The 14,597-nt window shown below is 42.1% G+C and overlaps 1 protein-coding gene across 14 annotated transcripts in view; it reads right to left on the reverse strand.

Annotated features, from left to right (window-relative positions):
- Positions 1–14,597, reverse strand: part of phldb1b (pleckstrin homology-like domain, family B, member 1b) — a 116,054-nt gene that overhangs the window by 35,600 nt on the left and 65,857 nt on the right. For 10 of the 14 annotated variants that reach the window (XM_054794375.1, XM_054794379.1, XM_054794385.1 and 7 more), the window contains 6 exons: positions 11,158–11,475; positions 9,351–9,488; positions 7,127–7,264; positions 6,154–6,282; positions 2,222–2,377; positions 45–155 (listed from right to left, as the gene is read on the reverse strand). In XM_054794375.1, the coding sequence (XP_054650350.1) occupies positions 45–155; positions 2,222–2,377; positions 6,154–6,282; positions 7,127–7,264; positions 9,351–9,488; positions 11,158–11,475 (990 nt within the window). The remainder of the gene's footprint in view (positions 1–44; positions 156–2,221; positions 2,378–6,153; positions 6,283–7,126; positions 7,265–9,350; positions 9,489–11,157; positions 11,476–14,597) is intronic. The other 4 variants (XM_054794388.1, XM_054794384.1, XM_054794378.1 and 1 more) reach the window with 3 other exon arrangements.

The raw sequence follows: 14,597 nt of genomic DNA on the forward strand, positions 1-14,597 counted from the left end.
CTGTAACGTATATTCATCATGTGTTAGCATTCAAGACTTTTTACATTTTGGAGCATTTGCAGCATGACGGTCCTGTCTTTGGCCAGACGTTCACATTCCTGAGATGCCTGCAAGCCCAGCTGGTTGGCCTGCTTCTCCAAAGCAGACACTTTTTCCTGAATAAGAACAAAGAAATGGTCATTGAACACTATAACAAAGCCACATCCAAAGCAGACACTTTTTCCTGAATAAGAACAAAGAAATGGTCATTGAACACTATAACAAAGCCACATCGTTTGTGTGTGTAGTCTACAGCAGTGCTTTGGAGAGAACCACCATCACCCCTTCATGCCAAGCAGCAACCCAACATGCCTTGAGGGTATAGATTTGCATGTACAGTGTTATTTTGATACCCGGATATTCTATGTGGTGCAGTTGCGTTGTGTGTTCCATTTGTGGTACCTTGTTGTATTGGTTTTGCTCGCATATCAGCCACATATCAGTCTGTGGTGATCACCTCCTGTCTGTGTGTTCATGGCTTATTGCTTTAGCATGGCTCATTTCCTGTGCTACTCAAGATAGCTACAATATACAGTCGTCACGCGCAATACCGCGGTTCGATTATCGCTCCCTCGTTATATCATGTTTTTTTCCAGAAATTAATTAATTAATAAATTATAGCTGTTTTGTGGTAGACTATGGTCTATTATTAGTCAAAACATTGACATACAAGTGATATATATATAGTTTTCTGGTCACTACGTGGCAGTAATGACACAAAACATTGATGAGACATTGCCTTACATTACACTAACACTGTATAATGTCATGAAGTCAGCCATGGCATGTCCCAAGGCTAGAGTGAAACATTCCGTGTGGAAGTGGTCAGTGATAAAGGAGGGACAACTGTACTAACAAACGCTCTTCTATGACAGTTGCTTTCAAATAGCACTACAGAGCATTGCCGCCATCTTAAGGGGTAGTATTATATGACACTGAAGTGCAATCTTGCAAGCTTATCATTATAATACTTATGGCTTGTCTTCAAAACACAAGTTGTGTGTTGAAGTTGTTCAACAGAAACACGTAATGTGTACAGCTTTAGATAGTGATGCTATCACAGGGGTCTCCAACAGGTTGCTCCTATGCCAGCAGTAGATCACCAGCAAAGTAGTTCACCAAAGAATATTTGCTTCAACTCTTAATATTTTTATAAGTGTTTTATTCCAACATAACACCTTATTTAATGACAAATGACCACACCGAGTGGTGATGTGCTTTGTAAATAAAGTGTAATTTAACTGTTGTCAGTCACATAAAACAAATAGCTCACTTCTCCTTTGTTTTTGTCAGAGTAGTTTAATGGTGCTGCAACTTGGATACACCTGGCTATCATAACCCTGGACTCTGAACTTTATTGTTTACACAGGATAGATTTATATAACAAAAATATTTAAATTGTTATTTTTTTTAGTTGTGATATTTTGAACAAAACATATTTTTGAACAATTAATTTCTCATGTATTGGCATTACTCTAAAACAGTCATCATATTAAATTTAGGTTTGTGTCAAATAATACATTTAGTACTTTTCTACTGGTCACATAGTACTATTAGATAAATAGGTCAGGTAACAAAAGGAGGCTCGACATTTTTTACTCTCACTTTTAGTGTTCTCAGCAACTTTGCCATAAATTAACAGTTTTGCAATGTTCTCCGTTCATGTTCTGCTGGTTGTTGAAAAACGTGAAATAAATAAGTTAAGAAATAAATAAGTCATAAGAAAATTGTAGACACAGTAGCGGCACAACAAAGCGGTGGTAGTCCGCCCTCCCGTGCAGCCCACCACCACACCTTCAAAAATCCTAGTGGAAACCCTGAAACAACTGGGTATGTGTCATTGTTTTTTCATGAGGTTTTCAGAAATAAAAATAATTTGTGAACATGTACTCCTATGTAAAGAGACTTAAAACCTTTATGTTCAAGTTCAATGGTGTGATATTTATATACTGGTTGAAAATAGCAATGTGAGGAATTCATAAAGTAATTTATAAAAAGTTCATATCATAAAAAAAAAAAAACATGGAGACATTCAGACATTTCATCCAAGAACTTTGGTTTGTGCCTACATTTAAACCATGCAAACTTTTATGACCCTACCTCTGAAAAGAATCAGAATCGAGAATCGTTAGCAATGGCTCAAATTCAAACAATGCCCAACCCCTATATATGTGGTGGTTACCTTCCTTTTGGCCACACTGTTGTGGTACTCTGCTCTCTCCTGGAGCAGCTGCTTGCTCATGGTCTCCCTCTCCTCCTCCAGGCTGCTTTCTCTTTCCAGCTGTTGAAACTCCAGGTCCTCAAACTTCTTGGTTCCTGCTTCCAGAGCTTCTCCCTTCTAACAGACACGTGACATCACCTCCATTCAGCGGAACACTTACTTTTAGCATCATTTATAGCTCTTTAAATCCACAAATTTTTTAGGTTAGAAATGATATATGCATATTGTAATAATATTTTTGCAGTACATATGAAACCCTTGATATCAATGGCATGCAGCGTGAGGATATCATTCCTGCAAAATAGAGACGGGGTTAAGCAATATAGTGCAGATAGGCTCTGGACAGTTGTTTGTTTGTTTTTTTAAACACCTAGAAATGAAAAAATATATCTGTAGATGCAAAAAAAAAAAATGCCATCTGTGGACCTGCTGCAAAATGACATTGCGCTTAAAAGATGCCATGTAGTGTGCAAGCAGAGTATCGCTGACAAAATGATGATTGGTTATCATTGTGGCCAGCAGAAACACTTGATGTGATAAGGTATGTTAATTGTATTAGTGAGTGGTTATACATACTGCATGTCAGCCATGACAAACTGCAGATCAGAATCACACATGCACGTCGTATGCTGGAGCACCACATCATTTTACCAGCGTGCCTCATTCGAAGCTGACCAAGTTACCAGGAGGTGTGTTACCAGAAAAACAAATCAAGCGTTTTATTTTTTAACAATTATTGATTTTTTTGGTATTTGCCTTTTACTCCTTATACAGAACCCTTGGCCAATAGTACTCATCATAAATAAAGAGAAAAATTTACAATTCCATGTGATCGGTATCGGCATTGGCTCGGGGGTGTCACGAGACACTCAGGTCACAAGACGAGACAAAATACAAGATTGGGTCTACGAGGACGAGACCAGAATTTAACATAGTATTATGTTAAATTAACATAATTTAACATAATAGTACAATGAAAAAACTCCTCCATGAATCACCACCTTATCGTGGTGGAGGGGTTTGAGTGCCCGAGTGATCCTAGGAGCCATGTTGTCCGGGACTATATGCTCCTGGTAGGGTCTACCAAGGCAAACAGGTCCTAGGTGACAGGCCAGACCAAGAGTGATTCAGAAGACCCTATGAATAAAAAAAAAAAAAAAAAAAAAAAAAAAGAGTAGGGGCCACACCTCACCCGGACGTTGGATACCGGGGCCTCACCCTGGAGCAAGGCCCGGGGGAGGGGCTCTCAGGTGAGCACCTGGTGGTCGTGCCTTCACCCGTGCCGTGGGGCCCAGCCTGAAGAAGCCACACGGGATCTCCCCGCCGTAGACCCACCGCCTGCGGGGGCAAGCAAAAGGGTCCCATGCTGTGTGTTTTAGTTGGCGGTCAAGGGCGGGCGCCTGGGCGACATGGTCTTTGGTGGACAAATCTGGTTCTTGGGACATGGAATGTCACTTCTCTGGTGGGGAAGGAGCCTGAACTTGTGCGAGAGGTTGAGACATTCCGACTAGACATAGTCAGACTCACCTCCACCCACAGTTTGGCTTCTGGAACCAAACTCGTCGAGAGGGGCTGGGCCTTGTTCTACTCTGGAGTTGCTGCAGGGGAGAGGCGGCAAGCTGGTGTGGGCTTATTAATAGCCCCCCGGCTCGGTGCCTCTGTGTTGGAGTCATCCCCGGTGAACGAGAGGGTCATTTCCCTACGCCTTCGGGTTGGGAAAAGGGTCCTGACTTCCACGCCCATGTGGGCAATGACAGTGTGACCTGGGAGGAACGGCCTCCCCGATCTGAACCCGTGCAGTGTCATGTTATTGGACTTCTGTGGGAACCACAGTTTGTCCATAACAAACAACATGTTCGAACAGAAGGATGTCCACAAGTGCACTTGGCAACAGGACACCCTAGGCCGCAGGTCTATGATCAACTTTCTAGTTGTATCATCAGACCTGCGTCTGAATGTTCTGGACATGCGGGTGAAGAGAGAGGTTGAGCTGTCAACTGATCACCACCTGGTGATGAGTTGGATTAGATGGCGGGGGAGGATGCCGGACAGACCTGGGAGACCCAAATGTGTAGTGAGGGTCTGCTGGGAACGTCTGGCAGACTCATCCGTCCGTCGATTCTTCAAGTCTCACCTCTGGCAGAGCTTGAGATTGAGAAGGGTCGAAAGGCATTCGACCGTGTCCCTCGCTGGGTCCTATGGGGAGTGCTCCCAAAGTACGGGATTGGTGGCGCGCTACTACGTGCCATTCGGTCCTTGTACGACCAGTGCAGGAGCCTGGTTCACATTGCCAGTAGTAAGTCGAGCCTGTTTCCAAGGCTGCCCTTTGTCACCGATACTGTTCATAATTTTCATGGACAGAATTTCTAGGCGCAGCCAAGTCGTCGAGGGAGTCCAGTTCGGGGGCCTTAAGATCTTGTCTGTGCTATTTGCATACGATGAGGTACTAATGGCCTCATCGGGCTGTGACCGTCAGCGTTTACTGCGGCGAGTATGAAGCTTCTGCGGTGAGACTCAAATCCAAGGCCATGGTTCTCAGTTGGGAAAGGGTGGATTGCTCCCTCCGGGTTGGGAATGAGGTCCTGCCCCAGGTGGAGGAGTTCAAGTATCTCGGGGCCTTGTTCAGGAAGTGTGGGAAGGTTGGAGCATGAAGTCGATAGGCGGATTGGCGCAGCGTCTGCAGTTATGGCGTCGCTGTACCGGACTGTCGTGGTAAAGAGAGAATTTCTCAATTTACCGATCAATCTATGTTCCCACCCTCACCTTTAGTCATGAGCTTTGGGTCGTGACCGAAAGAACAAGATCGCGGACACAAGCGGCTGAAATTTGTTTCCTCCGTAGGGTGGCTGAACTCACCCGAAGCAATAGGGTGAGGAGCACAGTCATCCAGGAGGGGCTCAGAGTAGAGCCGCTGCTCCTTCACATTGAGTTGAAGTTGCCAGTTGAGGTGGCTCGGGCATCTAGTCCGGATGCCTCCCAGACACCTCCCTGGTGAGGTGTTCCAGGAGAAGGCCCTGGGGCAGACCGAGGACATGCTGGTGGGATTATGTCTCACAGCTGGCCTGGGAATGCCTTGGTGTCCTCTCGGTGGAGCTGGAGGTGGCCGAGGACCAGGAAATCTGGGCTTCCCTCCCGAAACTGCTGCCCCCGTGACCCCGACCCGGATAAGTGGAAGAAAATGGATGGATGGACAATGAAAAAATATAAAAAATAAATGACAACATATTACGATCTACTAATTTAATTTATACTGTGTTATACTCTTCTGCACTCTGTGTGTATGCTATTGGCCTCGCCTCCATCCACCGAAATGAACAATCTGCATATCTAACAAAAGGGCTTACTCCGTTCATGCCATTCTATGGAACACACGCGCCAAGGTGCTGAAACCAATGCACAGAGTGAGCTTTCTTCTTACTGGTTTGAAGGCAAGACAAGAGGAAAACAGACACACAGGCACATGGCAATATATTGCGGCCGGCAAAATGATTTCATTTATTGTGTCATTAATTTATTTATTATCATCCCAGGCCTAGTGCCCACGAACGAGAATTTTTTTTTCATTTGAATCTCGCAAGACCTTGTGACACCCCTTGTATTGGCCGATCGGCAGCATAAAACCCTGATCAGAGCATCCCTAGTACATACACATTCTATTCAATAGAGGGGAGGTTTGCTTACACAGAAGAGTGTTATTTAGTTGGCGGCAACGTAAAACTACACATACTACACAGCAAAGAAAGCGAGGCAGCCGATTCTTTACGTCAGGTGTTGTAGCATGGGGGATGCTCTGGAGGGAATGAGGCTACTTTGACTGATTTTACTGTAGCTTTTCGAGACGTTTGCAACCGTGGAGGAACTGCTGACTGATTTGTCCCGGTGAGACGACCCACCCTTTTCAACTGTTGTTGCAATTGTTCGCGTAGGGACTCGGGACAGTTATGCAGCTGCTTCTTCAGCTCAGCGTGGCCCTCCTGGAGTCTCTGCACGACCCGACGCTCTGCCTCAACATTAGCCCTCTCCTACAAAACACACACACACAGACACACAAAGTGCAACACACACACACACACACACACAGAAAAATAGAGAGAACGAGAGGGATACGGGGAGAACGAGAGAGAGAGAAACAAAGAAATGGAGAGAAAGAGATAGAGGAACAGAAAAAGATAGAGAAGGGAGAGAAATAGTGAACAAGATAGAGATAGAGAGAGAGAAGGTGTTACAATGTAATTCCATGCAAATAAAAATCTTATTAAGGATGTTAGCAATAAAAAGCAGGCAGGTTGTGATGGATGCGTATAAATCCACATTGTCAATTCATTTCCTTACAATTATTTCCATAAAAATCATTAAAAAAAAAAAAAATACAAACCATCAAGTTGTTTGAAAAATGAAAATTTGTCTCAAATCCTTCCCGCTTTTTCCATGACACACCCTTCATTCTCAGTCCTATCTATTGCACAATATGTTGCTTTCATATTTGAATATGAAACAATACATTTGAAATCATGGTCAAATTTCTCCACACTGGCTACAAATATTACCTTTTCCTCTTCCTAGTGAAAAGTGAGACATACTAGTGTTACAGTAAAAAAAAAAAACAATCATCATGAACATGTAATTTATTGAGGAGGGAAGAGTCCAACACCATGACAGTCACAATTAAAAACCCATCATCTGATGGCATTACTAATACTCTGGATGTTCCTGGATGGCTCATGCAGGCTGTATGGAAAAAGCAACATGGATGAATATACTTTACGTGAGTGTTTAAGAAGCATGTTATTAACACGGACACCAGCAGGGCGTGGGAAAGACAGAAAGTCATGTACAGTACAGTCAATGATGATCTGCTAGGTCTACCTTGTCTTTCTCTTGCTGAGTGGCCTTCTCCAGCTCGTCCAATCTGCTCTGAAGCTGGCTGATGATGTCGGTCTCCACGTCAATCTGCTCCACTTCTGCCCGTCTCTCTCCTTGCAGCAACGCACGCTCCATCTCAGCCTGTGCCAATGCAAAAGTCATATTTAAAAAAATATCAAACAAAAATATCAATATTCTACAACTAACCAACACGTACCTTGCCGTGTAATATCGAAAATGAAAAATTTTGACAACCATGTGTTATTGTTAGCAGTCAATGGCTATGTTTACATGCAGTCAAATAACCCTATCATAACAGGAATGTTCGCAATACCACGGTTGTGCACGCCATGTAAACACAAATAACCGGAAAAAAACGGAATATGTTTATATTATATTCTTCACGTTCTCGCTTTCCATTAATGAAGAAAGTGAGACAGAATAGTGTCAAGTGCTGGTGGTGGGTCAGTACCAGCACCAAAACGCAAACAAAGGCGTTCATTATCCACCGTGCCGATGTTGTTTTTGGAAACAGGAAGAAGAAACAGGAATGACGTCCATTGCGTCATGACGTTATGCGTGTGTCGAGACGTTGTCCGTGCGGGTTTTTTTTCCCTTTTTTTTTTTCCACATCGTGAATGTTTCAGAAACCGGAATATTGAACTTAACTCGAATATTGACTGCATGTAAACGTAGTCAATGTGTTTGTTATGTGATGTATCTCTCTACAGCTCTGATATAAACGCTGCTGACCTAAAATTGTGGCCATGGCACACAATGCACTGCGTGATCACATGCAAGTATAATGAGATTTCATCTTGAGCGCGTGATCCACGATGGCAGCGTAAACAAACCGGTCGGTATTGTGAACGCTAAACTAGCGGGCGGAAACAAGCCAAGGCCAAATATTAGCAAAAACTTTGTTGTTAACAGAAAAACGCACTAACCAAGGTGGATGTTAACTGAGGTACCACTGTACATGTAACCTGCCTGTTTCAGCCAGCCCCATGCTGGGCTTGAATACAGGACCTTGGGAATGGGAGTAGAGACCGCTGACCGTTGGGCTAAAAGCCGGCGTTCAGCACAGCTCTTAAGTCCGAGGGAGTGAAGTTTACCAATGTACACAATGTACATAGTACCAATGTACAATGCCACACTGGCTGGCATCCGTTATATACATACATTTCAATTTGCACTGCAACATTTATCAGCCATTGTATACACAGTAAACCCTCACCACTTCCGCATCAAATTTCAATGCTTCACTCTCATAGTTTTTCAAAAATATATTACTAAGCCATGCTGTGTTGTGGTTAAATACAACAGATTATTAGTCAAAACATGTGCATATCGAAGCTAATTTTACCTATTTTTTGTCTAAATTTTGCATTTTCAAGCATAAAATTGTCTAAATAAAGTAAAATACAAATACAGTATAAGGCATTCAAAAGTCACATTCAAAGACGTTATGATGATATGCAGTATTGTACACTGGCCACTAGGTGTCAGTAATGTTATTGTAATGTTGGGTGAGACACACAAGCACGCACAATAATCCCTAACATCCTGGTAACACGAGTGTAAAGGTGACTGTAGGGGTGTTATTTCATACCTACAGGGCTCTAATAATATTAAAAAGCGTACTTAGAAGGGGGTAAACATGTTTTCTATGCTCTGTCACTACAACAAAAATTTCGGTAAAAAAAACGGAATCCTACTTTGTGGAAATTCACTTATCACAGTTGGGTCTGGAACCAATTACCTGCCATAAACTACAGGGACTACAGTATATGTACGATCCACAGAAAATGAGTCAACACACATAGCTAGTAATGTTAAAGTAGTCAGTGTACAGCTGGTTGACATCAATGTTAGATGTGAATGCCTTATGTTTGTAATGTACTTTACACATTTTTATGGTTGAAAATGCTTCATTGACACAAAACATACATAAAATGTGCTTAAATATGAAATATTTCTTCACTAAGAGGCCATATTCAACCACAAAACAGCCATGATTTATGAATATGTTTTTGAAAAATACTGAGTAAAGCTGTGAAATTTGAAGTGCAAAGTGGTGAGGAATGCACTGTACACTGACTTGTGTAGTTATATTCAAGTTGACTTTGTATGGTATCGTTTCTTGGAAAGATGTGGCAAACGCCAAGTGTGAGGGAGCGTCGTGACTGTATTTCCACCATGAACACTGACTGATTCCACACTCTACCTCCTGCTTAGACTCCTCAAGTTGTTGCTCCAGCTCGGTCAGGCGACTTTTGAGGTCATCAAGCCGTGACAGCACACGCACCCGCTCTTCCTCCAGGTAAAGCAGCTCAAGCCCATCTGAAGTGGCCGCATCTTCATCCTGCAAGGAGGTGAGGGGAATGTGTGGGTACACTTACATGGTTGCATCTCATTGCAGTATTAGTAGGAATAATCTATTCAAACTTTTTCTTTTTAAAGTCATTTGACATTGATGTTATACATACATACACATAAGGGGTATAACACTATGTGTGTTTTTAAGTATTGGGCATTCAGCGACACACAACCCCAAAATCTAAGTCTAGAGGAGCAATGGCACAACAGTCCACTACGCTACACGCATGCATGTGTGCGTGTGGTTGACAGTCAAACCCCTCCCCTAGAGGAAAGCACGTACTGTGATGTATGAGCGGTGTACTGTGAAGTAATATATTGTCTATACTCGTGATTAGGGCTGCCACAAGAGCTCGCGACATTAAAAACGTGACCATATTTCTCGTCCAGGAAAAAACAGGACAGTATTTCCATGTGCATGTGTGTCTGTTTTCCTCGTCTCCCGCCTCCACACCGGCACGAAGAGGATTCACTCTGTGCATTGGTTTCAGCACCTTGGAGCGTTTGTTCCATAGAACAACGGCATAAGTGGACTGAGCTTACTTCATAAAGTCTCTCTGTCTCCGAGGGTGGAGGCGGGGCTGCTGGCATACGCACAGAGAGCAGGAGAGTGTAGCATCATGAGGAGCAATGCAAGGTAACGTCGTAGATATTAAATTAGTACATTTCCATATATTCTCATATTTTTTGGTATTTTTTCCATTCTACTTTTCTTAAAAGTAATGTTAAAATTTTGTCTCGTTCTCGTAGACCCGATCTCGTTCATTGTCTTGTGAACTGAATTTCTTGTGACACCCCTACTAGGGATGTAAATGTCTTTGTGGTAGGTGATTCGGTATGCATCTACATAGACAGGTTACGATACGACTCAAACACGATATATTTTAAAAACAGAACTATTTGATACAGTTTACAAACGATATGATTTGAGTCAACGGTTGATGTAGAAATTAATCTTACATTATAAAATAAAGAAGCCAATTGTATAAAAGTGGCATTCTTACAGTATTTTCAAATGTGTAAAAGAGCACATAATTTCCCCAAGCATGCTGTAGGCCAGGGGTCTCGCTAACCACCGGGATGCGGGAAACTTCCAGGTACAATGATAAAATAAATAAAAAATAAACAATTTTAAAAAATTGTACAATGAATCTATAAATAAGTACATCAAATTGTATGAAAAGGGATATCAATTTTGGAAATATCGGACATTATTTTCTTCAAAAAATAATATATAGTTAGAAATCCCCCACTTTTTGCATATGTATGTATTTATGTTGTTTGTTGCGAGCGGCGACCTGCCCCACTTTGTTCCACGGCCCTTGAACGTACCATCTAACTTTCTCCCACGCTCCACAGATAGACTACAATATACAGTACTGTATTTTTGCCCTTTTTCTTTCATCTCATATTTGGTAGCAAATGCTGATACTGTGTGGGAATGCATACGGTAAGATCTGATGACCTTATTTATCGTTCACAACCCTGGTATATACTGTATACTGGAGTGCAGTGATCATAGACTCTATGAGGAATAGAATGCACAATAAAAAAGTGATTTTCTGCATTTGGGTAGGGATTGAATGAAAGATGCATGCTGGAATGTGCCGCAGCATGCCGGACATCGGCGGTGTGGAAGAAGTATTTTCTCTGACCTGCGTGTCTCCATGCTGCAGTGCTGATGCTGTGCTTGGAGCTGCTGATGCCCTCACCTCCTGATGAGTGCTCTCTGTACTACTACACTCCTCCTTCAGGTTCTCCTCATCGCTCTCTCTCCGTTTCTGTGCCAGACGGCGACAGGATGGTGATGGCATTCCTCCTAGGACACGCTCAGCGGAAGCACTCTTCATCGCGACGTCTGAAAACCCCCCAGGGAAAGCTGCCCTCTCAGGGCCCAGTGGCTCCAGGTTGACGTTCTCTCCTTTGTTGTATTCGGCACAGAGATTCAGGATGGTCTCCAGCCGCTGTCTCTCCTGTGCCCAAAGAACATCAGATGAAGCTTTGATACCACATTTACACAATTATGCTTACACAATTTATAAAGCAAGTAACACAAAAGGAATTTCATAGGTTCAAATTCAGCAAATAAACTCATGTCCCACAACTATGGTAACTAAGTCTATGTCCACACAAATACAAATTGTCTATGCATTTTGGCCTTCCATCCACAAGCATACGTAGGTTTGAGCTTTTGGCTTGTTGCCGACAGATAACATAACAATTATGTGCCGTTATTTCCACATTAGATAAGTATAATTGAATGAGTGCAATGGCAAACGTTACACTGCTGCTTTTAAGCATACTGAAATGACTTGTGTGTAAACAAACGCTTACATTGCTGAACAAAGGCGCCATTATGGGCTTTGGAAGACGCTGCTGTTTTGCTCTTTGAAACGAAAAACAGATACGATGCTCCCACCGACGACGGCAATTTAGACAAGTTCCAATTGGACCTCTAGCTGGTGGGACAACTTTGACAAGCATGTCGTTATTTTAGAAGAATGGCATGAGAACATTCTGGGGTGTCACGAGACAAAACAATAGAAGACATTGGGCCTGCGAGGGCGATATACCTGTCTTTTTAATGTTATATATGCCAGTATTGTTCTGCAACTAGTGTTGTGGAGGCAGTTAAACAAGGACACACACTATTATTACAGCAATGATGGGTGTCACAGCCGATGGAGTTCTGTTTTGACGGAAAAAAATGAACTAGACAGCATGGTATTGATAATCAATGTCCGCTACATTTTAAGGGGCAAATATGCGTTTTTGAAAATGTCTGTGTTCGTGTGGACATGGCCAAAGCTTTTTACAAAACGAGTGCTGCCAAGCATGCTGGGATGCTTGCTTCCATAGCACTTGTTTAAAAGAGCTGCTTCCTTTTAAGCAAGCTAAAGTGCCTGTCAGCGTCTCCCCAGGGTGCATGGTGCACTTCCACTACACTTTGAAACCAAGCAGGGGGCCACAAAATATGGGCAAGTTTGAGTGCACTTCGGTCAAGGAAGGGGAAACACTGAACTGCCTTAAATGTAAAAGCAGTATCAGTGGTTTGACCATGAGCTCCACCCACTTTACTGAAGACTAGTCCCAGTTTAGGATGGGCATTTGACTACATTTACTTCACCGATAGGGAAATTAACAATCAGTGTTTTTGATAAGGGTTGATGATGGGTGTGCATCCTGGGTTTTCGTGTCTGTTGGGCTGTTGCAGCATTGCTTGTGACTGTAGACAGCGATGCGGGAAAAACAATCTTTGTCGCAAAGGTGGCATTGAAGCCTGCAGTATATTGTTACTTGAGTTTAACTGAGTGGGTGGCAGAAAAAGAGCCCTCTGGGCTAAAGAGTGCTGTGTTTGCTGGAGAGGAGTCAGACATACTAACATTTGCCTCCCACACAACATCTGCTGGCACACAGATTACACTCCTCAACGCTCTCATGCCTTGCTTTGTTGTTTTTTCCAACATGCTCCATGAAAAGCCTGCTAGACAGTGTTCATGCAGACAGATTCTTATCACATTAAAACACATAATTCAACCTGATGCATCAAATTGAACACTTACACGCTGGTAGACTGACTTGAATACCATATATGCATAAGGTTCATAAAGAATACCATGTGGCCACATGACGCAGCTTTATTTTGACTGTGTGGATTATTTTGGAGTTTTTCTATTAACAGTAAAATATACAGTATTTTCTGGAGTAGAAGTCACACTTTTTGTGGGGTGGTGGTTGGTTTTTGGCGACACCCAGTGGCTGCAATAATTCAATGAGTTGAGCTTGTGATGCAGTTCAGTTCTTTCAGTGCAGTTCTTTTGTTATGCAATACTTTCTGATACGCTTCTGTCTGTAAGTTATGTGCAAATATAATGATATGGTAGCTGTGTGGCTTGAGACACCAATATTGTTTCATTAGACACTAATTATGTGTAACTTGGAGATTGTAGCTGCTGGATCAGCCACTGACTAACTAAATACACACTTACGATTTTCACTCTACTTTTATTCATTTGTGAATACAAAAATGAAGTTTTGTTATTACAATATGGCTGTAGGCCTGTTACAATAACATTTTTTTTCTGGATGACAACCGTCCTACAAATTATTGCCGATAAACAATATTGTTGTCAACATTATTGTCAACATTTTTTCATAAATGTAATAATATACGGCACAAAAATGTGAGTACAGCGTCTCAAAAGAAATAAACTTTAATTTCTGAAAAATTGGAATGTCAAGGGCTTTTAAATAAAATTAAACAAACAAAATAATAAACAAAAAAGACAAAAACATCCCACTGAAAATAAATGTCTCTTTTAGCAAACATTGCACTTAAATAAAAATCAGAATATTTTTGATTTTGAATCAGTGTCACTTTTGTTATTGTCTGAATATAGTATTGGAAAACAAAACCCAAAATTAGATTGTGTGTGTCAAAGCAGACGCCAGCTCATTTGCATATACAATTTTGTGTGGAATACACTGTTAACTAGGAGTGTAACGGTACACTAAAATATAATTTCGGTTCGGGTCAGTTTCTTGAAGTGCTGGTTCAGTTAATTTTCGGTCCAAAAAAAAAATGCAAACAGAACTTTTTTTTAAATAAATAAAAGGGAACCATTTGGGTGATACTTCAAAAAAATTTGACTTGAGTTTTTCCTCCATCTATCCATTTTCTATGCCGCTTGTCCTCATTTGGGTTGCGGGCTATGCTGGAGCCTATCCCAGCTGACGACTGGTTGCCAGCCAATCGCAGGGCACACATAGGCAAACAACCATTCACACTCACATTCATACCTATGGACAATTTAGAGTCTCCAATTAACCTAACATGCATGTTTTTGGAATGTGAGAAAACCAGAGTACCCGGAGAAAACCCACGCACGGGGAGAACATGCAAACTCCACACAGAGAAGCCCAACGGAGATTCAAACCCAGGTCTTCCCGAATCTCCTGACTGTGTGGTCAACATGCTAACCACAAGGCCACCGTGCGGCCCACTCTTAGTTTTTTTTTTTAAATAGAAACATAATAATAAAATAAACAGTTGTATTTAAACAATTGTTTAAACATTGTGGAGAAATGTAATGGA

This window comes from Dunckerocampus dactyliophorus, chromosome 12 (genome assembly GCF_027744805.1).
Source record: "Dunckerocampus dactyliophorus isolate RoL2022-P2 chromosome 12, RoL_Ddac_1.1, whole genome shotgun sequence".
NCBI lineage: Eukaryota > Metazoa > Chordata > Actinopteri > Syngnathiformes > Syngnathidae > Dunckerocampus > Dunckerocampus dactyliophorus.